This window comes from Podarcis vaucheri (genome assembly GCF_965113315.1).
Source record: "Podarcis vaucheri genome assembly, chromosome: 2".
NCBI lineage: Eukaryota > Metazoa > Chordata > Lepidosauria > Squamata > Lacertidae > Podarcis > Podarcis vaucheri.
Window position 1 is genome coordinate 119,968,121 of NC_138760.1, and position 27,159 is coordinate 119,995,279.

The window sequence follows — 27,159 nt, forward strand, 5'->3', positions numbered from 1 at the left end:
TCCCCCGCCTTCCTCCACTCACAGCTTCTATCTAGTTAGTAGCCACCGCATACAGAGGAGGAACAGCCCAACCCTCCATCAAGGTGCCAATTTTTAGTGAATCGTTTTGACAGAATCGCCGGCGTCTGATAATGTGCAATAATAACCTCTGGAACGAACTCTGCAAACGGCCTTTGCAAACAGCTCAGCTAAATAGTATCCAGATATTTGCTAATCACACCGCAGGGCAGCTATTAGCAGCAGGTGTTTTCACTTAGCCCTGTTTTCTCAATGAACGCAGCCCTTTGTCAGTGAAATATCACTTCGTTATAAGAATTTTAAGTTCTCAAATATAAAATAAATACAGTGATACCTCGGGTTACATACGCTTCAGGTTACAGACTCCGCTAACCCAGAAATAGTGCTTCAGGTTAAGAACAGTTTCAGGTTAAGTACGGACCTCCGGCACGAATTAAGTACTTAACCTGAGGTACCACTGTACATAAATGCACACATAACTCAATATATGAACCATGTGTCTGAAATCATACGGGAGAGCAATCCTGAAGCCATTTTGACTCTCCCAATAGCCCCAAATATTCCTCTGCAGTAAGGGAGGAATATGGGGGAAGTCCATTCATAAGGGCATATTGTGTATGAATAGGGTGAGCCTGTGACCTGGATTCAGGAACTAAAGCATTTACTATCACAAAAGAATGGCCAAGCTGCCCAGGTCACGCAATCAGTGACCTTTAACAGGTATCCTGACAGAAGGATTTCTGCTGAAGACTGCCTCCTTCTGTGATGTATGTCTGATATTTGGGGGGTTTGGTCTTGTGCTACAGGTGGGAAGTTTCAAAAGTCTATATAGGGGCTTGCACACCATTGTTCAGGGTTCTCCTCCCTCCTTCATAGGGTGAGTGGGCAGTGGGAGGCCCCCTTAGTGAAAGTACGCTCATGTTAAGAACAGTTTCGGCTTACGAACGGACCTCCGGAACAAATCATGTTCGTAACCCGACATACCAGTGTAGAGGAGCTTTGCAGGGAGGGCTTTCAAGCACATCTCTGAAGGGACCCTTGCTAAGATTTCAAATTCTGAGTGCACAGTGTGTTGGACTTGGGATGACAAGGCCCAGGTTCAAACCTATTTGACCATGAACTTTAATGTGTCTCCTTTTTCTAAGTCTCTCAGCTCAGCCTCTTCTACCTCACAGGGTTCCTCTGAGAATAAAACAGGATATCACCCTCCTAAAATCCCTGGAGGAAGTGTCATAGGGAATGGATGTTACACTGTTGAGTTCCAAACACCACAGGAGCAACAAGAAGTACAATCTTTAGTAGAATCAAACATGTTAGCGCATGAAACATATCCCCAAATTATTTTAGGCTCGTTATACAAAAGGATAAGAGGAGGGGATCTCTAAAAATACAGGTAAGTATCTGACTCTTCATTACAAACCACCTTGGTGAAAATAATTTTATACATGGGAATTAACCACATACACATAACCCAAAATTCTCTAGATTGCCAATGTTTTCTCCTCAGAGCTTCTGACAGAGGCTCTTCACTGTCGAAGGGGATTTTGTTACATCGAGACCCAAAACCTGCAGAGGGGTTACGTCTCTGGGGTCAGCATGCAAAGGCAATGTGGTGCAAGTCAGGAATACCCCCCCCCCGAAAACGCCCACCAAGCAACCATACTACTTGTCTGAAGCCAGAGATCTTGACCTTTCTAGAGGTCAGTAAGCAAGGTGGACTTAGAAACTCTTTCCACCATTGCCAAAGACCGCCCCCTAAATGCTTTCTGCGCTGTGGAGACTCTTGTGAGATCTCACACAGTCCCTTCCAACAGTTTTTCCCGGTCTCTCACCCTCTTTCCATTTATAAATTTGTGTTTTGACAAAGGGCTCCAGGCTGAGATCACAGAAGAAAGTTGCCAGTGAGATTTGGGCCAACTACTCAACTAGCAAACAATCTTTGGATATGGATTTTGCTGAATTGCCACATAAGCTTCCCTGAGGAGTAGCAAAAAAAAAAGGGGGGGGGGATTTTGAAACTTCCATCTCCCTGGACAGTGGAGGTGTTGGAGGATGAAAGGGAATATGAGTTCAGGATTGAGGCTGAGGAAATGTTTTAAGTGATGCCCGTACATAATTCTGATTTTATTTAGAAATGATGATGGTATTGTCTATAGAAAATGTGTCAGAATTGGAGGTTGGAGAGAGAACTACATCGAAACAGGAATGTGGGGAGGTTTGCTGTTGTTTCCTAAATTATTTTCTTGCTTCTTTCCCCCTTTGCACCTCCTGCACTGACAGAAATAGCCGGTTCTCAAGGGAGAGAGAACAGGCAAGTTTGGGGACTGAAAGGCGACCCAATCCATCAGTGTCATTTACAAAGCTGGCCTGAGAAGGGAGAGTTGCATCATGATTGACACAAGGGATGGCCAATCCCAGTTCTGCAAATATGGTTTCTCCTGAAGTGCCTGTCAGCTCAGCCCTGAAGAGGAGACTGAATATGTCATAATGGCCATGAATATACACTTGTCTGTCTGCACATCAGTCAATAGAGTCTCAGCTTCGCTTTCCTGCTTATGTAAAAGAAGGGCTGGAGGGTCTCTCCTAAGAAGGAGGCTGCCAGGAATGTGTAGAGGAGGACTGCTGTATCTGCATCGTAAAAGGACACCAGTCCCCTTTCACAGTTCAGGGCCACTCGGATCCTCTTGGGCTCCTCACTTGGAACAGGGGCCTCATGGGGGGAGAATAACCTGTACCCACTGCCCCACTTCCCCAAGCCCCAGATCCAACCCCAGATCCCTTCCCTAGGACCGAAAGAGAAAACACCCTTCCTCTTCACAGACTTTCTGGCCACCCCCACCCCCCACCCCTCCTCTCTTCTCACAATGACCTCCCAGAAATGTCTGCCAGCTGTGAAACCCTCACATCCCAGCACATAGGTAAGTGTCTCAAATCTCTCAGGGTTGTCTGGCAGGTCTTGATAGACGTCACCCTTTCTCACTCTCTTTCGATCCTTGGACAGGATGAGGAGGGGATTTGCTGTGTCTGGATCCAAAGTTATGTTTTCTGTGGGGGCAGAGGAGGAAAGAGAAGAGAAACAACGTCAATGGGGAAGCTGACTTTTCTTTAGGCACATGACAGAAATAGCATCCCCTCTGAAATGAACAGGGACTCCATGGCTCTGCATTTGAGACAGGGATGTTCACCAAGTTCTTAGTAAGGTTTCTTGAAACATTTGCAGTTCTTTCAAGGGTTCACACATTATCTATATAGAACCTGACCCTGTAAGTTAAGTCAATCTTAGCATGCCCATTTTTCAGATGGGAGGACTGAGGCTGAGAGACCGTGGCTTGTTTAAGGCCACCCCCCACCCCCCAGTTCATGGCAGAAGGGAGTTAAAGCAGGGACTCTCATTCACATCTTAATCTTTTACCTCACATCACATGGCAGACCATGCTTGACAGATCAGGTAAAACTGGCAGCAGGTGCTCTCACCCTCCTTGTAACCACCATTCAAGTTTCAGTTATATATTTATAAGAGTTTATGAAAAGCAAGAAAGTGGTTAGGCTACCCAGACCCCCTTGTGTGAAATGTCCTGCTTGGGATTCTTGAAAGCGCATCCTATGATTGTAGAGTTGGGAGGGACCCCAAGGGTCATCTAGTCCAACCCCCTGCAATGCAGGGATCCCAACTAAAGCATCCGTGACAGGGGGCCACCTAACCTCTGCTTAAAAACCTCCAAGGAAGGAGCGTCCACCACCTTCTGAGGGACTCCCTCCCATGTTCTGCAGTGTGGGCCTTTGGTCTGTTTCCCCCAGGCAAAGTATGAGAAGTCAGCCAAGAACAAACTTGATTATCTCTTACGGTTTGGTTAAAGCGGAGCTTTTAAATTGACAACTATTACATCGTTGATATGAATGGCTTTCTTTTTCTGTGAATTGTGTTAATGCATTTATTGTTGCAATCTCAAGATGAAAGGCAAGATTTATAAAACCTAGGAAGTGCCATTCCCACCTGTCACCTTGAACGCAAAGACCCCATCCTGGTTCCCCAGGCCTGATTGGCTATATGATGATTCATTTTTTTCACTGCTCCTCACATTTATGGAAAAAGTGGGCAGTGGAAGCACAATAAGAAGTCCATTTAAAAATTGGTCAGGCTGGTGGACATTAGGAAGAAGATCTGCTCTGCAGTCCTCTCACCTGCTCCCCACGTTATGGAAAGTTTGTGAAGCAATTTCTTTTTAAAGACACACATTTGTACAGTGGCCTTTGGAAATTATGTGGGATATTGGATGTTGCGAGTGCTGCTATTAGTAAAAAAATAATGTTAAATGTAATGGTTTTTTCTAGTTTATTGTTGTATTGGTTAGCCTTTATGTATTTTACTTTACTAAAAGAATCACAGAATGTACTTTTAAAGATAAGTAGGAGTTTCCTTTATGCTTCCATCTGCTGCACCTTTTCCAGCTCTTATGAATTCCTTTTTGTGGTTTTCAGGATCAGACCAGACTGGACTTCTGTCTTCCCATTGAGCCTTTCCCCCTGGTCTGTGCTGCAATTCTGTCCTGCTCTTTTAAGTTTACTCAGGTTTCTCTAGTCTGCCATCATGTTGCAGCAGAGAAGTCATACAATACAATACAAAAGCTGACTGAAGACCCCCATCTTGCAGGGAAGCCGGACCACTGAAGTTCACAGTCAGGCAGCCCCCAGCTCCTACCACTGACACCCATTTACCTTCTTGTACCCAAAGGTTGTTGCAGCCATTTTCTGAGCTATTTGTGCTCATGCATTTCCCACTCTTACACCTTACTCTTACATAAACGCTCCTAAATGGGTTGGGGATTTTGTATGGCTCAAAGGGATATTTCCCCCTCATGTGCCGGGAGCCTTTGGCTTCACACCACCCCTGTGTCTTATGGAGATTCGGCACAGAAAAGCCAGCCATCCTGGGCTGGGGGCTTCCTAAGAGTCTGCAGGATCAGGCCATGAGCCCCTGTAGCCCAGCATGCTGCTCTCACTCATCATATGCCTCTGGGAAATAAGGGGAAATAAGGCATGGAAGGAAGAGCTGCAGTGGCCTGGTCTTTTGAGAAGCAGATCCCCTCTCTCCCGAATTTCTGCCTCTGTTTGACTTGGAAATGGTTAGGGAAACCCAGCCAGATGGGCAGGGTATAAATAATACTTATAATTATTATTAAATGTACCTTTTCGCAGCTGAAGTCCATATTCCACAGTGTCTGGAAGAGAAAAGGGAACAGAGATTTAGCATCACACCATCATTCAGATCACAAACCTGGCAACAACAATATGAGCTCATGAGATTGTAGCCAGGGTGGTGCACGCCTGATGTTGTGGACTACAAGTCCCATCATCCCTAACCACTGGCCACGCCAGCTGAAGAGATTCCAGAGCCCAGCTAGAAGGGTTTGCCATCCCCTTTCAATTGCATAAGTAAAATCAGTTGTGAATCATCTACATATTAAAGTGTGGCTTCTAGATATTGAAAAAGAATAATAAAAAACCCGTCCATTTTCCTGGCATGGCTAATATTCCATATGACCTGGAGCCTTTCATGAACATCCAGTATAAAATACTTTCAGCCCTTCTTTACTACCTCTGAATTTCTTCATGACTCCCTCCAGGAAGGGATTTATATCACAGAAGTCCCAAATCTTCCACTTCAGGGCAGGAGAAAAAGCCACAGGAGGATCCTCTAAGTTCTCCTTCTCCTGAGACCTGGGAGGAGAAGAACAAAGTCAAGCCACAATCCTTTGAATTAAAAGAGCTTTCAGACAAGGCAGGTATCTCATCCTGATGAAAAGGCATGATGGATATATCATGAAGACTTGGGAGCAGGGTTTTTCCAATGGCAAAAGGGAGCATCTAGATAATGTGTTGATCTAGAAAGTATCTAACAAGTTGAAGGAAAACCGACACACACCTGCTTCCATAATATGGTGAAGAAAATATAGGAATATGAGATCGCATAGATCAGCCTCTTTACCTTCAAATTAATTTTTTTAGGAAAATGAGAAACACTGTGTCCTTACGCGGAGATTTTAGGACTACACCAGTTTTAGTGAAGCATTTCAAGTGATCAATGAGCAAAACATATTGATCTGGTATGTGCATTTCTGAAATATAAGGAAAACCAGAAAGCCTTTTGCGCTGCTGGAATGGCATTTGAAAGATGAAGTAAAATTGGTTATGATACACTGGGCCAAAGATTTTGGATATAATATACAGCTAAAAGAATGAGAGAGCTTGTGGAAAGAAAGAATAAAATTTACAGCATGTGATGCTCTGAATGTGATGAAAATGATGTATAGGTGGTATATTACTCCCATGAAATTAACTAAAATGTATAAGACACGTAATAAATGTTGCAAATGTAAAGAAAAAGAAGGAACTTTTTATCATATGTGGTGGGAATGTAGGAAAGTAAAAAGCTTCTGTGAGTGTAAATGGGACCAATAGCTACCACAAAAATGTGTCCCTATTTTTGTCTGTGATTTTGTGAAAATGGACAATGGTGTCCTAAATTATCTCTGGAAGGAGGAAATGGAGAGAGTTTCTCACTTCTTAAACAGGAAAATTCATAGCATCAGAATAAGGCAGGGGTCTCCCATCACTTACCTCTGCAAGAAGCTTCCTATATCCTGGAGGGAAAGAAAGAAAGAAAGAAAGAAAGAAAGAAAGAAAGAAAGAAAGAAAGGATGTCAGTGGAGCCAGTTCTACTGTTGTTATCAATTTTGCGAGAACATGATGATAGAATGAAGGGACCTGTGGTTTGATCCAGCAGATCCCCTTTTGTGACCCCAGGCCTTTCACCCTTCATGTACTAATTGTTTTCTTTACAGCAGCTTTTTTTAGGGTGGGGGCTAAGACATGTTATTCTCCTGCTTGTATGCTTGTACTATGAAGCAGCACACTTCACCCTCTCGCATCAGGATGAGGCCTCACCTGCAGGAGTTCACTCGCTGGTTCCTGAAGCTTCTCCTCCATCTCCCGGATGAGGCTGTCAAGAAAGGAGAGTTCCCTGGAGAGTCTGGCCAGGTGCTCCTCCCTTTGGGCTGCAATCTCCTTCTCCACTTCTGCCATCTGGGCCAGAAGAAGCTTCTCCTGTTCTTCCAGAAACTGGCGCAGTCGCTTGAAATCAGCCACCATCTTTTCCCTCTCTGCACCTGTTTGTTTCTGCAGCAAGGAGATTGAAAGAAGAGAACAGTGGGCCAATATCAGGCATCTAGTCTGCTGTTGCAGGATGAGGAGGGCCAGGGGTCAGCAAACTTTTTCAGCAGGGTGCCATTCCACTGTCCCTCAGACATTGGGGGGCGGGGCGGACGGACTATATTTTGAAAAAAAATATATATGAAGGAATTCCTATGCCTCACAAATAACCCAGAGATGCATTTTAAATAAAAGCACACATTCCACTCATGTAAAAACACGCTGATTCCTGGACCATCCACAGGCCGGATTGAGAAGGTGATTGGGGCCTGATCCGGCCCCCGGGCCTTAGTTTGCCTATCCATGACTTATCCAAATTCCCCTGGAAGGGCATGCCTGACATTTTAGAGGGATCACGCCAATATTCAGCAGGGAAGGAGCTCCATCAGCACACACACCCCCTTAAATGGTCTATCATGTTCTGTGGAGATAAGGCTGTTCAAAAGTAAACCTCTTTCTGTATTCCATATTCATTCCTCTCCCCCCCCCCCAGGTATTGATTCTAGACTGTAGCACTTTTTCTCCTTAAAGTAAAAATGATGCTTACAAGCAGGTCTTGGCTTTCCTTTTCTGTGTTTGCTTTAAATACTAGAATTTTCTCTCTCTCCTTCCTCAGATTGTCTAGGCAGCTGCTGATCTGATCCTGAAAAGAAAACAAAATCCAAATTGGGCTGCGTTACACATTAACAGGCAAGCTGAATCGTATTTTTGCTCCCTGCCCCACATCCCTCGGTCATTTGCAGAGGTTTCTCTTTTCATCCCAGACTAGGCAGAAATAGAACGGCTCTATATCAGAGCTGAGAAACATGTGAGTTTTGCTATTTGCCCCCCACACTCAACACTCCTCAAACATCTCCCCCCTCTTTTTTATTAAATTAATCCTAAATGTTGCAATCTTTCCTCCCAGGGGAGTTACTGCAGCCTGCATTCAGGGGGTCATTGGGGCACACTTGAAATCCCTCGAATAGAAAAATAAATATTTATTATTTATAGTTTCAGAAGTTAAGTCTTATCAGGCTGCAAAAGATTCTTGCTGGATAACTGTTTTGGGGCTGCAAGTGGAGAGAATACATTACAAGATTTATTTATTTATTTGCAAGCCCCTCTTGTCTGCAGCTCTTCCACCCCCAAGTAAGACCCACTGCCTTTTCCCACCTTGTACTCCTGGGACGCCTCCTCCAGAGGAACCGCCTCGTGGCTTTTGTGCTCCTTAGATACATTACACAAGACACAGATGGGGCTTTGGTCCTCCTTGCAGAACAGCTTCAGGGGCTCCTGGTGCTTCTCACAAACTCTCCCCTTTCCTTCTCCCTCCTCTTTCCCCCCCAGATGGCTGAATTTCTTAATTATTTCTACAAAATTTGCCAGCTGCTGGTTTCCCCTGATGCTGCTTTGCTCCACTGTTTCCCTGCACTGAGGGCAGGAAGCCTCTCCCTCGGATTTCCCCCAGCACTGGATCAGGCAGGGTCGACAGAAGTTGTGCCCACACTCCGGGATGATCACTGGATCCCTGAAATACTCCAGGCAGATGGGGCAAGTGGCTTCCTCGCGGAGATCCTGCACGGGACCCCCAGAAGCAGCCATTGTTGCCTCGCCAGGAACAGGGAGCTGGTTTCCTTTTATCTCTTCCTTTTAGCAAATGGGCGTGTTTCGTTTAGGAACTTCAGAAGTTGGCCGTAGCTCCGAGCCGCTTTGATATGGTGGAAATATATATTTTTATTTATTTTAAATGGAGTGCTCATCCTTGGTGGTTGCTCGTTTAAGGAACCATTTTCCCTTGCTAGCTGGTGGAGTTTGTATTAGCTTTGTTGACTATCAGCACGACAGCCTCAGACTACTTTGCAAGCTAATGAATGAACTGCCGTCCCCCTCCCCCGCCCCCCTCCATTCACACTCCTCTTTCGAGTTAGTAGCCAAGACATACAGAGCAGAAACAGCTCCATCCCGGTGCCAGTTTTTAGTGAGTCGTTTTGACAAAATCGCCGGCGTCTGATAATATGCAATAACCTCTGGAACCAACTCTGCAAACGGTCTTTGCAAACAGCTCAGCTAAGTGTATCTGAAGAAGTGTGCATGCACACGAAAGCTCATACCAAGAACTAACTTGGTTGGTCTTTAAGGTGCTACTGTAAGGAATTTTTTTATTTTGAGCTCAGCTAAATGGTATCCAGATACTTGCCAATCACACCGCAGGGCACCTATTAACAGCAGGTGCTTTCACTTAGCCCCATTTTCTCAATGAATGCAGCCCTTTGTCAGTGAAATATTACATTGTTATAAGAATTTTAAGGTCTCAAATATAGAATAAATACTCACCAATGCACACATATAGGAATATATGAACCATGTGTCTGAAATAGTACGGGAGAGCAATCCTGAAGCCATTTTGACCCCAAATATTCCTCTGCAGTAAGGGAGAAAAATTGGGAAAGCCTTCCCATTGTCTTTTTGCTTACAAATCCATTCTTAAGGGCATATTTGTGTGTGAATAGGGTGAGCCTGTGATTATTTATTTATTTATTTATTTATTCATTCATTTCATCCAAGTCATAGAGGATACAGCTTTAAATGGCTATGATTCATGATGGCTATAAACCACCTCCAGGATCAAAGGAACCATTCCTCCCAATTCCAGTCTCTGCAGAGCAGAAGAAGGAGGAAGCGCTCTTACTTACTTGCTTGCTTATTTATTTCATTAAAAATTATACACCACTTGTTTTGTAAAACAAAAACAAAAAAACCAACAACACCAAAGTAGTTTACAGAAAGATAAAATTGGGGGGGGGGGATAAAATATACCAGAAGTTAAACTACTAAAACTTGTTTTCTCAGCATCTTGGTAGGCTTGATGAAACCAGAATGTTTTTTAGTAAAGGTAAAGGGACCCCTGACCATTAGGTCCAGTCGTGGCCGACTCTGGGGTTGCGGCGCTCATCTCGCTTTATTGACCAAGGGAGCTGGCGTATAGCTTCCGGGTCATGTGGCCAGCATGACTAAGCCGCTTCTGGTGAACAAGAGCAGTGCACGGAAACGCCGTTCACCTTCCCGCTGGAGTGGTACCTATTTATCTACTTGCACTTTGATGTGCTTTCGAACTGCTAGGTTGGCAGGAGCAGGGACCGAGCAACGGGAGCTCACCCCATTGTGGGGATTCGAACCGCCGACCTTCTGATTGGCAAGTCCTAGGCTCTGTGGTTTAACCCACAGCGCCACCCGTGTCCCCTAGAATGTTTTTATCAGGCACCAAAAAGAACACAGTGAAGGCACCTGCTTAATATCAAGAGGCAGGGAGTCCCAAAATGCTGCTGCACCAAATGACTAGGTTCTTGCAAATGCAGACCTGGGGTCCTGCTTGTGGGGCCCCCATAGGTTTCTGGCTTCCAGGTTCTGCTTTGATTTTTAACCAGAATGTTAAGGTCAGCCAACCAGAGACAGGGGCGCAACAGTGGCTTCGCCAGGCAGACAATATACGCTCAACCCAGAAATTTGTGATCAGGACCAGAATCAAGCCTGGGTGTCTATGGACACAAAAATCCAGTCCTGATTCCCCTTCCGGTTTCCTCCCAGCGAAAGATCCCTGAATTGCACAGGGCTGGGCTAGATGGCTCTATGATCCTATGAATGTAAATTATTTTTGGGGTGGGACAGGGAATTGTTTATTGGCAGATCCGCTCCACTTTGCAGTGGGGAGGAGTTGCAGTGGACCGCATGGCCACCCACTCCCCACCGGGGGCAGGGGACTTTGTCCCCCATTGCCTGGGTGATCCCGGCCACGTCAGAGCCTGGCCAGCCAACCCGCTGGCTAGGGGGGCCCGTTTAAACGGAGGAGTGAACCAGAGGACTTCCACTTTGGCTCGCTTCCTCAATCACCCGCCCTCCCTCCCTATTTTGCAGGTTAGGCTATGGCCTTGCTATGGACTTCGGTTGGTCGCCTTGGTTGTCCGAGGGGCCTGGTAGGAATTTTTCCACTTGGCAAATTGGCGCTGGCCACTTGGTTTTCGCCTACCTCGTAGCAATCGTCACCACTTTGTTAGGGTTGCGGTTGTGGGATGTAAACACAGGAGCAGTCAATGACAACATTCCTAGAGTGTACACGGAGAGGGATGTCTGTCCAGCAAGCAGGTAAACTTCCTGGGGACGGACTTCCTCCGCATGTGACCAGAGGTGGGTGTGGCCTCACCTGTGCAGGTAATGACAAAAAGCACAGGGCAGGCAGCCATCTCTCTCTCTCTGCCATCACCTTTCGAAGAAGCAGGGTGCCCTCTTGGCTCTCAGCCAAGAGAGGAGAGGGCTATCTTCCTATAAGATAGATTCTAAGTGTATTTTACGTTTTTAAGCCTGTCTGCCGTCTGGGATCATATTGTGAACAGATCGTGAGTAAACTCTTTTATACTTTTATAAAGACTGTGTTGTGTCTTGTATTTTAAGAGGGAACAAAGGGGAAATTACCAGAGTAATTATTATAGAGGTTCTAGCGAACCTGTGCACACGTTACCGTTGCGAACTTAAAAGGGGAATGTCTATAAACTCTGCTGATATTTTGGGAACTTGTTAGCACAAGTTGGACAAGGATATAATTAGTCAATATATCCTCTCCTGCACCCCAGAACATTCCCACAGCGGTTAGGCATTGTTTGACCTTGTGTGGGGGAGGGGAGGTGTGGCCATCACCTGCCCCTCCATGCTTAAGGGTATTCCGTTAAAGGAACCCAGGGGTGTTGATCTAGTCTGAAGCCCGCATGGGGGGGCTAAGGCCTTGACACGACCCCGACGGGAACACCAGGGGGAGCTTGAGTTGGTCCGCATTGACAGGGCTCCTCCTACCAGTGGCTTACCCTCACTGGCGACTTCCTGCACAATGGACAGGAGTCAAAAATAGTCAGGTACAATCAATGGCTAAGCCAATACTGCTCACATTCTGTAATTTCAATAAAGTTGTGGCCAAAATTTGCCCAATAACATAAACCTAATATCCGTGTCCTTGTGTGAGTTATTTCCAACGAGGGGGTGGCTGCGGGGTCTCGACACGCAACTGCCTGAAAGGAGACGCTTTCTAGGCAGTAGCTCCTCCCATCTATGATTTCCTTCAGACTGCTCAGGACATTCCCCACAGCCTCTATGATGATTACTGTCCTTGGCTGGCCGGCTGATCTTTTCTTAACCTGAAAGGTAATAGTGAGACTCCACTTGATGTTTCTAGGTCCTTCCTACAGCTCCAGATGTTTCCAGCTCTGCAATGGCTTCTGCTCCTCCTCCTCTTCCTCCATCCGCTTCTTCAATTTCTCCCCATAGAAGAAGAACTGCAAGGTTGCTTTTTGAGAGGTGCAGAGGTGTTGGAGATCTGAAATCCAGGCAAAAGGCGGAGCAGAATTAATTTTTGTTTCATTCTGCTGCAAAGGACAATAGTGTCCATAATCTGTGAAATGGATCTAAGCAAGCATGCCTCTCTCATCTCCCACTTGAAACTAAATGCCCAGCATTGTTCCTTGTACTTTGCTCACCCAGGGAAGGAACTATCCTTGGGCGACTATGGGAGGGAAGGCAGAAAATAAATAGAATAAAATTATGTGGTATGACAGTGAATGGTATCTCCTCCCTCTGCGCCCGGAGACTGAGGCTTGACACAGAGGGAGGAAAGGGACGTACCTGAAAGGCCCAGAGCAGTCCTCGTCCCAAGAGCTTAAGATGACTGACAGTTCAAGGAAGGCTGTCTTCTCTTCCATTTCCATTTGCTAGATGGTGGAAGGAGGAGAAAAGGGAGTCAGGGTGGAGAATATATTCGGGTTCTGCAACATCAAGGGACCACGTCATTCCTGAGCATTGTCTGGGAAAGGCACTTTTAAATTCCCTACAAAGGTCACAACATTAATCAGGAAAATAACTTTTTAGAAGCTTAGGGGTGCCCACCCTTGGAATAGTCAGTCATTTCCTGCAGGAGAAATGGGCCGCCCCAAATAGAAGGTGACCTTGTGTGCTTAAAACATATCCAATCCTTTCTGGATTTATTTTTCCCCGGGTTTATTATTTTTAGACTTGTACTTTTTCATTTCCTAACATCAGCAACACTTACAATAACCCCTTGAATCTTCTTTTCCGCGTCTGTTTTTCCCCACTTCCAAATGCTGCCTGTCTCATCGCCTCCAGATTCTCCGCAAGAGCGTCAATTTGATCCTGAAGAGAAAACATAAACCACTTCATTTTGTTTTTGGTTCCTTTATTGTCTATTTCTGAAGTGAAGTCCGAGGGGGAAAGTTGAATGGCATGCTTGCTCCTTGCCCTCACATTCCTGTGCTTTTTACAGAGATCTCCTGCAACCTTCCATATCCTCTTGCAGCATTTGAATGGGTTGGATTCAATAGATTACAGGGTGCAAGTGAAGTAGGGGGTTTAACACACCTTGATAGGAAGGAAGGGAGACCTCCCCAATGCTTTGGGAAGAGAATACACTCAAGAATGAGGGAACATAAAAAGTGTCCTTTTAATCTGGATCAGGCCAGCATCTCTTTTTCACGTTGTCCAACCAGATGCCTCTCTTAGACCTGAGTGGCGCTGTGGTCTAAACCACAGAGCCTAGGGCTTGCCAATCGGAAGGTCGGCGGCTCAAATCCCCACAACAGGGTGAGCTCCCGTTGCGCGGTCCCTGCTCCTGCCAACCTAGCAGTTTGAAAGCATGTCAAAGTGTAAGTAGATAAATAGGTACCGCTCCGACGAAAAGGTAAACGACGTTTCTGTGTGCTGCTCTGGTTCACCAGAAGTCATATGGCCAGCATCTGGCACAGTGAGACACCGTGACAGAAACCAGAGCGCACGGAAATACCGTTTACCTTCCCGCCGCAGTGGTATCTATCTACTTGCACTGGTGTGCTTTCGACCTGCTAAGTTGGCAGGAGCTGGGACAGAGCAATGGGAGTGGGAATTTGAACCACCAATCTTTTGATCAGAAAGCCCAAGAGGCTCAGTGGTTTAGACCACAGTGCCACCTGCATTATGTGTGTTGAAACATCTAATATTCAGTTTTACTTAATGCCCTCAGGTTCTTGTATAAGAGATAAATAATTCTGTCCATCAGCTTTCTTCACACTGTGCATAATTTTATGTCCCTCTTGTCTTAACTTTTGTTTTTCTAAACTCAAAAGCCTCAGATGTTGTGACTTTTCCCCATAAGGAAGGTTGAGGTGTCGCAAGGCCGTAGGACAGAAAGAATTGTTTTCATTTGAGCTTAGCAAGCAATTGGAAATGTCAAAGCAGGTAGCATCACGCAGAGCTATGGAGTGCATAAGAAGTGGAGTGCAGGATGAGGCCAGTGATCTGTTCTCACAGTGGCCAGCAAGCCAGCACTTACAAGCTCGTCTTGGCTTTCCTTTAAGATTGCTGCTCCGTAAGCCAGAACCTCCTCTCTCTCTTGACACAAAATCTCCTCGCGACTGCAGAGTTGATCCTGGAAAGAAACATGATTTGTACTTTGATTCTTTCTCTCTTTTTTGATTTATTGAGTATTTATAATATCAAAATTGAGAAAGTGAGAGGAAAGTTGAATGCAATGCTTGTGACTTGAGTTTTATCGAGGTCTCCTGTACCTTCCATGTCACTTTGCAGCATTCAACATAGAATTGTAGAGTTGGAAAGGACCCCAAGGGTCATCTAGTCCAACCCCAAGGGTCATCTAGTCCAACAAAGCAGGGATTTGCGGCTGTCCCGTACGGGGATCAAACCTGCAACCTTGGAATTACCAGCACTATGCTCTAGGCCCAGTGTTTCTCAACTGTGGGCCATGTGGCCCCTTGGGGGCCCTCAGGATATTCCAAGGGGGCCACAGGTGAAATTATAGAATATATATATACAGTGGTACCTCGGGTTAAGTACTTAATTCGTTCCGGAGGTCCGTTCTTAACCTGAAGCTGTTCTTAACCTGAAGCACTACTTTAGCTAATGGGGCCTCCTGCTGCCGCCGCAGCACGATTGCTGTTCTCATCCTGAAGCAAAGTTCTTAAACTGAGGTACTATTTCTGGGTTAGCGGAGTCTGTAACCTGAAGTGTATGTAACCTGAGGTACTACTGTATGTATAGTGTTATATATATATAAAACATGTTCTATTTGCAAACAAAATAGCTACCTTCCTACTGGTAGGTCAGGAGGCCACAGAAAGGAAACAAGGTCAGAAAAAGGTTGAGAAACACTGCTCTCACCAACTGAGCTACCCAAATGGGTTAGAAGACTGAATAAGTTAGTGGGGTTTAACACTCCTTGAAATGAAATCCTGGGGAAGGGCATCCTTGCTGATTTCTTGGGGAAATCACGCATTCAAGAAAGAGAGAACAAGAAGCCTGCAGGATCAGACCAAAGTCTAGCATCCTCTTCTCATACTGACCAATCAGATGCCTCTGTGAAGCCTATCGGAGATCTTTGAGAGCATCAATAAGCAAATAGATGTAGGTGACCCGGTGGACATACTGTACTTGGACTAATGTGCGGAATTTGGCAGCCATGTTGCTCACCAGGGCAAGACGGTTTGAGCATATTGTACCCATCTTGGTCCAACTGCACTGGCTGCCAATTAGCTTCCGGGCCCAATTTAAAGTGCTGGTTTTGGCCTATACAGTGGTACGTCGGGTTAAGAACTTAATTCGTTCCGGCGGTCCGTTCTTAACCTGAAACTGTTCTTAACCTGAAGCACCACTTTGGCTAATGGGGCCTCCCACTGCCGCCGCCGCACGATTTCTGTTCTCATCCTGAAGCAAAGGTCTTAACCCGAGGTACTATTTCTGGGTTAGCGGAGTCTGTAACCTGAAGAGTCTGTAACATGAAGCGTCTGTAACCCGAGGTACCACTGTAAAGCTTTAAGTGGCTCAGGACCGCAATACCTCAAGGACTGCCTCTCCCCATAGGGACCAACCCAGACCCCAAGATCATAATCTGAGACCCTCCTTCATGTGCCTCCTCTGTGAGAGGTCCGGAGGGTGGCAACACAAGAACAGGGCCTTCTCTGCAGCGGCTCCCCATTTGTGTGATGCTCTCCCCAGGGAGGCTTGCCTGGCGCCTTCCTTATAGACTTTTAGGTGACAGGTGAAAACATTCCTCTTCAACAAGGCCTTTGGCTGATTAATACTCTTCATTCTTTTAAATGTGTTTTTTTTTTGGGGGGGTGCTATTTAGTCATGCTGGCCACATGACCTGGAAGCTGTACGCCGGCTCCCTCGGCCAATAAAGCGAGATGAGCGCCGCAACCCCAGAGTCGGCCACGACTGGACCTAATGGTCAGGGGTTCCTTTACCTTTACTTTATTCTGAATATAAATAAACATGGTGTAGCAACAGAGGCCAGCTTACTTCCCCAAAGGATACTTTCCCCCTTTCTTATTCTACAGAACGACTTCTAATATAGCTATAAGAAATGCTCTGGTGATGGGTGACAAATACAGTGGTGCCTCTGGATGCGAACAGGATCCGTTCCGGAGCCCCGTTCGCATCCTGAAGCGAACGCAACCTGCGTCTGTGTGTCTGCGCGTGCACGGGTTGCGATTCACAGCTTCTGCGCATGAGTGTGACGTCATTTTGAGCGTCTGCGCATGCGCGAGCAGCGATAAACGGAAGTAACACGTTCCATTACTTCCTGGTTGCCGCAGAGCATAACCTGAAAACGCTTGACCTGAAGCATATTTAACTTGAGGTATGACTGTAGTCCCAAACTTAGGGGACCTTTTTCCCTCCAGCTTCTCTGGCCATGGCCAGGGTTGCTTGGCCTTGGCTGTAATTGTAATTCAGCAACTCTGGGGGGGAGAGACTTCCTGTTCTCATTCCATACCCTCCAACATTTGTCTGAGGAAAATAGGGGCGTTCTATTCCATCATAATAATAGTAATAAATTTATTATTTACATGCCACCCATTAAAAACATCCAGTTTCTTATCTCCTTGGCTCAGGGGTCGCATACCCTCCAACTACAGATAGGTAGCCGTGTTGGTCTGCCATAGTCAAAATAAAAAAATTCCTTCCAGTAGCACCTTAAAGACCAACTAAGTTAGTTATACCCTCCAACGTTTCTCTGTTGAAAGTAGGGACATCCTACCATACCCTCCAACATTTCTCCGGTTAAAATAGGGACGTCCTAAGGAAAAGTGGGACATTCTAGGATCAAACTGGGACAGCTTCTGTAAATCCGGGACGGTTCCTGGAAAATAGGGACATTTGGAGCGTCTGCCATTCCACTTAATGAAATACTCCACCTCCTTACCACAAAGCACACTGGAGCATTCCTTTTATGGAGACACACTGCAACATTTTGTTGCAGGACTCGCTTGCCCATAGCTAGTAGAGTATTAGTAGAATAGAAAACGTGATTTCCTACCTTGTATATTTCAGGCGCTTCATCCAGAGGAACAACCTTGTGTTTTTTGTGTTCCTTGGCTTTGTCACAAATCACACAGATGGCGGTTTTGTGGTTTTTACAGAAGAGTTTCCGGGGTTCCTGGTGTTTTTCGCAGAAGCTCCATGTTCCCCTCTGACGTCTGGAGAGATCCTCAGCAAGACCCTCAGCAGCCATGGCTACCTCGGGCACAAGAGTTACTTTTTTCTCTGCTGTCTTTTGTTAAAAACTTATTTCACAAACTGGGTGTTCCCTTTCCTGGAAACCAGGTGACCAGGGATTTCTACTTTGTGTTGCACCTCAGGTGTGTGTCAAAGTCCACAGCCAAAATGAAAGTTTAAACAATTATAAAAAAGGTGTGTGTGTGGAAAGAATGTGCAAAGCAAACTCATAGTTTGCAAGGACATTCTGCAACCTTTGATTCAGTACCAGGAACAAACCTTTGATTTAGTACCAGGAAAGAAACTGGAGAATACAGGAGATAAGACGCCTCATTAACTCTAAATTATTTGGGGCATTCCTCACAGGTGCCCCGGGTGATATTTCAGGCTCAGTTAGCTGTAATATCAAAGATGACATTTGGGGGTGCTATTTTTCTAAAATGCATGTGGAAACCAATGATCTTCCAGAGTGGGATCCAGTAAAAACCACGACACCACAAAAGTTGCTGAGCTTCTTCTTTTTTTAAGGAAACCCCCAAAATTGTTGAGCTTTTTACAGGCAATTCCCAAAGTTGTTCAGCTTCTATTCCCTTTTTATTCTGATATATGATAGCACTATAGTAGTAGTAGTAGTAGTAGTAGTAGTAGTAGTAGTAGTGATAATAACAATAACATTTTTATCCTCCGTCCTCCCCGCCCAGGACCAATAAAATTACAATAAAATGTAATGGGGGGAAAGCAGTAACCCAGTCTGAAAGAAAGACTTGATCAGGCCTCAGGCTCAGATCATGATAATGTCTGAAATATGGGAGGGGTAGCTGAAAAATACTCAGTCGAGTGTGACTTTCATAGAATCATAGAATCATAGAGTTGGAAGAGACCACAAGAGCCATCGAGTCCAACCCCCTGCCAAGCAGGAAACACCATCAGAGCACTCCTGACATATGGTTGTCAAGCCTCTGCTTAAAGACCTCCAAAGAAGGAGACTCCACCACACTCCTTGGCAGCAAATTCCAGGCTGAGACTTTCATGCTCTTTATTCAGCTCATAGTAGCAATGATGAAACTTTCCCCAAAACGTCTAGCTATATATACATTTTTTACACAATGGGCCCCGCATGATTGGCTAATTCCAGGCTGCTCCTGTAGGCCAATCAGGTTGCTGATTCACTTCATCTAGGAGCCTGATTGGCTGCTCCTGTAGGCCAATCAAGTCGCTGATTCACTTCCACCTGGAGCTAGATTGGGTGGCTCCTGCGGACCAATCAGACTGCTGCATTCTAGATCCTATTGTTCTAGGATTCAGCTCAGTACATAATAGTAGCTAATCCTCAGAAGATATAATATGGAGGAGGAGAAATTGGGAACCCAGAATGTGTCTTGACTTTGAAGAGAGATCTGGCATGCTGGGAAGCAAATCTCTGGATGCTCTGGAGAAGAAAAGTGGGCCTTCAGAAGAGACCCCCACCCTCTAGACTCTATATATTCTCAGCCCAAAACCTCCTGCAGCAGCGCCTCCAGCTCTCCTTCAGTTTTATTGGATCACTCCAGGAGCTAAGATCACGAAAAATCTCCCTATCCATTTTCTCAGCATCTCCACCATGTTATAAAGCCCTCTTCAGAGATGTCCTCTGTGACAGGGGGTGGGCGGGTGTGGAGGACTCCCTGGTCCTGAATGGGGTACCTGTGCCCCTGAAGGACCAGGTGCGCAGCCTCAGAGTCATTCTGGACTCACAGCTGTCCATGGAGGCGCAGGTCAAATCCGTGTCCAGGGCGGCTGTCTACCAGCTCCATCTGGTATGCAGGCTGAGAATCTACCTGCCCACGGACTGTCTCGCCAGAGTGATGCATGCTCTAGTTATCTCCCGCTTGGACTACTGCAATGCGCTCTATGTGGGGCTACCTTTGAAGGTGATCCGGAAACTACAACTAATCCAAAATGCGGCAACTAGACTGGTGACTGGGAGTGGCTGCCAGGACATATAACACTAGTCCTAAAGATTCTTTATTGGCTCCTAGTGCGTTTCTGAGCACAATTCAAAGTGTTGGTGCTGACCTTTAAAGCCCTAAACGGCCTCGGCCCAGTATACCTGAAGGAGCGTCTCCATCCCCATCATTCAGCCCAGACACTGAGGTCCAGCGCTGAGGGCCTTCTGCTGGTTCCCTTACTGTGAAGTTACAGGAAACCAGGCAGAAGGTCTTCTCTGTAGTCACATTCACCATCTGGAACTCCCTCCCTTCAGATGACAAGGAGATAAATCAACTATCTGACTTTTAGAAGACATCTGAAGGCAGCCCTGTTTAGGGAAGTTTTTAATGTTTGATGTTTTACTATGTGTCGATATATGCTGTGAGCCGCACAGAGTGGCTGGCCAGGGTTTGAATATTACTACTACTACTACGGTGGGACGCGGGTGGCGCTGTGGGCTAAAGCCTCAGCGCCTAGGGCTTGCCGATCGAAAGGTCGGCGGTTCGAATCCCCGCGGCGGGGTGCGCTCCCGCTGCTCAGTCCCAGCGCCTGCCAACCTAGCAGTTCGAAAGCACCCCCGGGTGCAAGTAGATAAATAGGTACCGCTTACCAGCGGGAAGGTAAACGGCGTTCCGTGTGCGGCTCTGGCTCGCCAGATGCAGCTTTGTCACGCTGGCCACATGACCCGGAAGTGTCTCCGGACAGCGCTGGCCCCCGGCCTATAGATGTGAGATGGGCGCACAAACCCCAGAGTCTGCCAAGACTGGCCCGTTCGGGCAGGGGTACCTTTACCTTTACTTACTACTACTACATCTCAAGATTGTTGCTCATGGGGAGATTTTCTGGGGGTTCTGCTCCTCCTCTAAGGTCTGAGCAGGCCTGAATCTTGACCTCGCCCCTGCCCTGGCTTATGCAGGTATAGGCAGCATGGTGGGTTTCAGACATTTTAAATGGCAACTCCCATAAGCTCCAGCTGGCATGGCCGATGGTTAGGGATGATGGGAACTGTAGTCCACAATGCCTAAAGTTCATCACTCTGGCTTCCCCAGCTATAATTGCATGAGCTCATATTGTCATTACCAGATTAGTTACCAGGGTGATGGTGTGAGGATAAATCTCTGTTCCCTTTTCTTCACCAGACACTGTGGAATCTGGACTCGAGCTGCAAAAAGGTAAATTTCAGGGTCGAATGGAGGCACAATTTCAGGAGAACTGGAATCTGCTTCTCAAAAGATGAGGCCACTGCAGTTCTTCTGTCCATGCCTTATTTTCGCCCAGTTAGCACTTTCCCCACGGACACAGGTGGCGCTGTGGGTTAAACCACTTTGCTGCTTGGGCTTGCCAATTGAAAGGTCGGGGGTTCGAATCCCCGCGACAGGTTGAGCTCCTGTTGCTCGGTCCCTGCTCCTGCCAACCTAGCAGTTCGAAAGCATGTCAAGTGCAAGTAGATAAATAGGTACCGCTCAGGCGAAAAGGTAAACGGCGTTTCCGTGCGCTGCTCTGGTTTGCCAGAAGCGGCTTAGTCCTGCTGGCCACATGACCCAGAAAAAACTGTCTGTGGAAGCTGACAAACACCAGCTCCCTCGGCCTGTAAAGCGTGATGAGCGTTGCAACCCCAAAGACGTTTGCGACTGGACTTAATCGTCAGGAGTCGCTTTACCTTTACTAGCACTTTCCACGTCTGCCTTACAGGTTTTCTGTCAGTTTCAGGAAGTGATAAATTATACTTAGGTTGTTACACTCCTCTAATTCTCTTGTCAGTTAGTAGTTTCAAGTGGTTTCCTTTTATTATTTTAATTAATTAATTAATTAATTAATTAATTAAATTTCTATACCACCCTATACCCAAGGTCTCAGGGCAGTTCACAAAATAAAATCACAATATACCGCATTTTTCGCCCTATAAGACGGACCTTTTCCCCTCCAAAAATGAAGGGGAAATGTGTGTGGGTCTTATGGGGCGAATGCAGACTCCTTGGCTTCAGCGATAGCAACGCGAAGCCTCTGAAGCCTGCGCTCCGGAGGCTTCCGTTGCTTCCGCTGAAGCCAGGAGAGTCTGCTCTTTGAGGCTGGCGGTGGGGGAAAACAGCGCTTCCCCCATCGCCAGCCCCAGAGGATGGGGGGCAGCGGGTGTTAGTATCTCAGCTTACAGTCAGAGGTAACTGGCCTCCCCCAGGCAATTAAGCTGGATACTTGATGACCTCTCCACTGCGTCTCCCGGCAGGCTAGGTCATAACTCCAGCGATTCTCCTCATCAATCAGACGTGGAGAACACACCCTCCGCTACTTTGTTTCTCTCCCTCCCTGCATTCTCCCCAGGAAGGGGAAATGAGACAGACAGGAGTCCTTTTTACATGTTTTATTCCTGTCACTCAACAGTACATAGAAATGCTTCTGCTCCCTTCAGACTCCATCAGAAGAGACTCAACTCCTCCCCTGTACTTCCAGCACAGGTCATATGACACTCTGAGCTAACATCCGGTGCTCAGTACAGAGAATAGGCTCCACCTTTTCTCCAACAGTACAGTGCAAAACAACAGCATCCTGTTTTGCATTCCAGCCATCTGGAGCTGGCTTTTGCCTTGGTGCTTTTTCCCAACAGCAGGAAGGCGCGCGACGCCTTGCCGCTACTCTCCAACCCGGCTTCGAGGCTGGCGGTGGGGAAAGCAGTGCTTCCTCCATCGCCAGCCCCAGAGGATGGGGGGCAGCAGGAAGGCGCGCAATATAAATTCAACTAATAATAATAATAGAGAAAATGGGGCTAAGTGAAAGTACCTGCTGTTAATAGTTGCCCTGTGGTGTGATTGGCAAATATATGAATACCATTAGCTGAGCTGTTTGCAAAGGCCGTTTGCAGAGTTGGTTCCAGAGGTGGTTATTGCACATTGTCGGACGCCGATGATTTTGTCAAAAGGACTCACTAAAAATTGGCACTGGGATGGAGGGCTGGGCTGTTTCTTCTCTGTATGACTTGCATAGCTGTCAACTTGTCCCCTTTTCTTGCGAGGAATCCTATTCGGAATAAGGGAATTTCCCTTTAAAAAAGGGAAATGTTGACAGCTATGATGACTTCACAGCTATACCTGTGAAGAGATCCAAGATCCAAGATTTAGAACCTCAAAGCCAAAGTGAGAACATTTGGGTCAAAATTAAGGGAGAGAAGAATAACAGTGACCTCATTGTGGGAGTTTACTATAGATCCCCAAGCCAAACGGAGGACATAGATGATGCCTTCCTGGAACAGATGGCCAAGCATGCAAAAAGGAAGGGAGATAGTAGTAATGGGGGACTTCAATTACCCGGATATTTGTTGGATGTCAAACTCAGCCAAGAGCATAAGGTCAAACAGATTCCTCACTGGCCTTGCAGACAACTTCATTGACCAGAAAGTGGGAGAAGCAACAAGAGGAACAGCCATTTTAGATCTGGTCCTAACCAGTGTTGATGACCTGGTTAGTGGGTTAGAAGTGGAAGGATCATTAGGCGCGAGTGATCATGCTCTTCTGAAGTTTACTATACAGCAGAAAGGAGCAGCCAAGCATACTAGGACTCAATTTCTTGACTTTAAGAAAGTCGACTTCATAAAACTTAGGGAAGTGCTGGGTGAGATCCCATGGACAGTAATACTAAAAGGAAAGGGAGTTCATGATGGCTGGGAGTTTGTTAAGAGGGAGATAGTAAAAGCACAACGTCAGGCAATACCAATGAGACGGAAACATGGAAGGTGCCTAAAGAAGCCAGGGTGGCTATCTAAAGAACTTTTAACTGAGTTAAGATTAAAAAAGGATGTGTACAAAAAATGGAAAAGGGGGGAAACCACCAAAGAGGAATTCAAACAAATAGCCAGCACGTGTAGACACAAAGTCAGAAAAGCTAAAGCACAGAATGAACTCAGGCTTGCTAGAGAGGTTAAAAGCAACAAAAAAAGGCTTTTATGGGTATGTTCGTAGGAAAAGGAAGAACAAAGAAACAGTGGGGTCACTCAGAGGAGAAGATGGTGAAATGCAAACAGGGGACACAGAAAGGGCTGAACTCCTCAATGCCTTCTTTGCCTCAGTCTTCTCCGATAAAGAAAACAATGCCTGACCTGAAGAATTTGGAGCAAATGATTCAGCAACGGAAACACAGCCCAGAATAACTAAGGAGATAGTACAAGAATACTTGGCTAGTTTAGATGTATTCAAGTCTCCAGGGCCAGATGAACTGCATCCAAGAGTATTAAAAGAACTGGCAGATGTGATCTCAGAACCACTGGCAGTCATCTTTGAGAATTCCTGGAGAACAGGCGAAGTCCCGGCAGACTGGAGGAGGGCAAATGTTGTCCCTATTTTCAAAAAGGGGAAAAGAGAGGACCCAAATAATTACCGCCCAGTCAGTCTGACATCAATACCAGGGAAGATTCTGGAGCAGATCATTAAGCAAACAGTCTGTGAGCACCTAGAAAGGAATGCTGTGATCACCAATAGTCAGCATGGATTTCTGAAAAATAAGTCATGTCAGACTAACCTGATCTCGTTTTTTGACAGAATTACAAGCCTGGTAGATGAAGGGAACGCAGTGGATGTAGCCTACCTTGATTTCAGCAAGGCATTTGACAACAACTTGGATGATGGACTCAAGGGCATCCTGATCAAATCTGCAGATGACACCAAACTGGGAGGGGTGGCTAACACCGCAGAGGACAGGATCACACTTCAAAACTACCTTGACAAATTAGAGAACTGGGCCAAAACAAACAAGATGAATTTTAACAGGGAGAAATGTAAAGTATTGCACTTGGGCAAAAAAAATGAGAGGCACAAATACAAGATGGGTGACACCTGGCTTGAGAGCAGTACATGTGAAAAGGATCTAGGAGTCTTGGTTGACCACAAACTTGACATGAGCCAACAGTGTGACGCGGCAGCTAAAAAAGCCAATGCAATTGTGGGCTGCATCAATAGGAGTATAGCATCTAGATCAAGGGAAGTAATAGTGCCACTGTATTCTGCCCTGGTCAGACCTCACCTGGAGTACTGTGTCCAGTTCTGGACACCACAGTTCAAGAAGGACACTGACAAACTGGAACGTGTCCAGAGGAGGGCAACCAAAATGGTCAAAGGCCTGGAAACGATGCCTTATGAGGAACGGCTAAGGGAGCTGGGCATGTTTAGCCTGGAGAAGAGGAGGTTAAGGGGTGATATGATAGCCATGTTCAAATATATAAAAGGATGTCACATCGAGGAGGGAGAAAGGTTGTTTTCTGCTGCTCCAGAGAAGCGGACATGGAGCAATGGAGCCAAACTACAAGAAAGAAGATTCCACCTAAACATTAGGAAGAACTTCCTGACAGTAAGAGCTGTTTGACAGTGGAATTTGCTGCCAAGGAGTGTGGTGGAGTCTCCTACTTTGGAGGTCTTTAAGCAGAGGGTTGACAACCATATGTCAGGAGTGCTCTGATGGTGTTTCCTGCTTGGTAGGGGGTTGGACTCGATGGCCCTTGTGGTCTCTTCCAACTCTATGATTCTATGATTCTATGACTTGGCTACTACAGTAACTAGAAAGATGAGTTACAGATAGGTAGCCGTGTTGGTCTGCCATAGTCAAAATAAAAAAATTCCTTCCAGTAGCACCTTAAAGACCAACTAAGTTAGTTCTTGGTATGAGCTTTCGTGTGCATGCACACTTCTTCAGATACCAGAAAAGATGAGTGTGAATGGAGCAAGGCGGGGGAGGGGGACGGCAATTCATTCATTAGCTTCCAAAGTAGTCTGAGGCTGACGTGCTGATAGTAAACAAAACCACAACAAATTCCAACAGCTCTCGCAGGGAGGATGAGCATTCCACGTAAAACAAACAAATAAATAAATATTTCCACCATATCAAAGCGGCTCGGAACTCCAGCCAACTCCAAGGCAGCAGGGATCCTGAGTAATCGCATCTGAATTTCCTGGAAAGGAAAACGCCCATTTGCAGACACAAAGAAGAGAAAGCGAAACCAGCTCTCTCACACACGCACTTACTCTCTTCCTGACGACTCCGCCATGGCTGCTTCAGGGGGTCCCGTCCGGGATCTCTTCGAGGAAGCCACTTGCTCCATCTGCCTGGAGTATTTCAAGGATCCAGTGATCATCCCGGAGTGCGGGCACAACTTCTGCCGAGCCTGCCTGATCCAATATTGGGGGAAATCCGAAGGAGAGGCTTCCTGCCCTGAGTGCAGGAAAACAGTTCAGGAAAAGAACCTCATCCCCAATCGGTCGCTGGCAAATGTTGCAGAAAAAGCCAAGATGCGGGCAGAAGCAAAGGAAAGAGTCTGCGAGAAGCACCAGGAGCCCCTGAAGCTCTTCTGCAAGGAGGAGAAAAGCCCCATCTGTGTCGTGTGTAATGTATCTAAGGAGCACCAAAGCCACAAGATGGTTCCTCTAGAGGAGGCTTTCCAGGAGTACAAGGTGGGAAAAGGCAGTGGGTCTTACTTGGGGGGTGGGGGGTGGAATAGCTGCTGACAAGAGGGGCTTGCAAAAATAAAAATGTTGTAATGTATTCTCTCCACTTGCAGCCGAAAAGGAGTTTTCCAGCAAAAGATCTTGTACAGCCCGATACAACTAAACTTCTGAAGCTTTATACAATAAGCATTTACTTTTCTTTTTGAGAGATTAAAGTGCACCGCCTGAATGCAGGCTGCAGTAACTCCCCTGGGACGAAAGATTACAACATCTAGGATTAATTTAATAAAAAGGAAGGGGGAGATGTTGGAGGTGTGTTCAGTGTGGGGGATAAATAGCAAACCCCCCATGTTTCTCACCTCTTGATATAGGGCAGCCCCATTTCTGCCTCGTCTGGGATGAAAAAGGGAAACTCCTGCAAAATACCCTGGAATGTGGGGCAAGGAGCAAACATAGGATTCAGCTTGCCTGTTAATGTGTAACGCAGCTCAACTTGGACTTTTTTTTCTTTTCAGGATCAGATCAGCAGCTGCCTAGACAATTTGAGGAAGGAGAGAGAAAAAATTCTAGTACTTAAAGCAAACACAGAAAAGGAAAGCCAGGACCTGCTTGTAAGCACCATTGTTACTTGAAGGTGAAAAAGTGCTATACAGATCTGTGCAGGAGGCATGTTGGCAACCCGCAGTGTTCGCAACCTGCAGTGCCACGTCTGCACACATGTGGGTTGCAATTTGGAGCTTCTGCACATGCACAAAGAACAATTTAGCGGTTCTGTGCATGCGCGAGTGCCGAAACCTGGAAGTAACCTGTTCCAGTACTTCTGGGTTTCAGCACACCCGTAACCCAAAAAAATGCAACCTGAAGCATCTGTAACCCGAGTTATGACTGTACAACTAAAAATGTATGATTTATTTACCTATTTTGTGCTTCTGCGCATGCACGAGCGCCGAAACCCGGAAGTAACCTGTTCTGGTACTTCGGGGTTCACCGTGGTCAGCAACCCAAAATACGCAACTCG

At 46.3% G+C, this 27,159-nt stretch overlaps 3 protein-coding genes across 3 annotated transcripts in view; 1 reads left to right on the forward strand and 2 right to left on the reverse strand.

The window, feature by feature from the left end:
* Positions 1 to 2,121: 2,121 nt before the first annotated feature.
* Positions 2,122 to 8,865, reverse strand: LOC309524945 (E3 ubiquitin-protein ligase TRIM7-like). The gene is made up of 7 exons (XM_082210205.1): positions 8,383 to 8,865; positions 7,775 to 7,870; positions 6,964 to 7,194; positions 6,637 to 6,659; positions 5,615 to 5,736; positions 5,205 to 5,237; positions 2,122 to 3,063 (listed from the first exon to the last, which is right to left on the reverse strand). Exons 1-7 carry the CDS (start codon positions 8,809 to 8,811, stop codon positions 2,543 to 2,545), a joined length of 1,455 nt encoding a protein of 484 aa, XP_082066331.1. The 5' UTR covers positions 8,812 to 8,865; the 3' UTR covers positions 2,122 to 2,542.
* An 885-nt stretch (positions 8,866 to 9,750) lies between these two features.
* LOC309525296 (E3 ubiquitin-protein ligase TRIM7-like) lies at positions 9,751 to 25,817 on the reverse strand. Its single transcript, XM_082210856.1, has 7 exons — positions 25,722 to 25,817; positions 17,573 to 17,769; positions 14,570 to 14,665; positions 13,298 to 13,398; positions 12,874 to 12,959; positions 11,846 to 12,568; positions 9,751 to 11,252 (listed from the first exon to the last, which is right to left on the reverse strand). The coding sequence occupies exons 2-5, from the start codon at positions 17,765 to 17,767 to the stop codon at positions 12,908 to 12,910; spliced, it is 444 nt and encodes a 147-aa protein (XP_082066982.1). The 5' UTR covers positions 17,768 to 17,769; positions 25,722 to 25,817; the 3' UTR covers positions 9,751 to 11,252; positions 11,846 to 12,568; positions 12,874 to 12,907.
* Positions 25,743 to 27,159, forward strand: part of LOC309526187 (uncharacterized protein) — a gene marked incomplete at its 5' end in the record, with an annotated part of 44,110 nt that continues 42,693 nt past the window's right edge. The window contains 2 exon segments of the mRNA XM_082212102.1: positions 25,743 to 26,147; positions 26,657 to 26,752. Of these exon segments, the coding sequence (XP_082068228.1) occupies positions 25,743 to 26,147; positions 26,657 to 26,752 (501 nt within the window).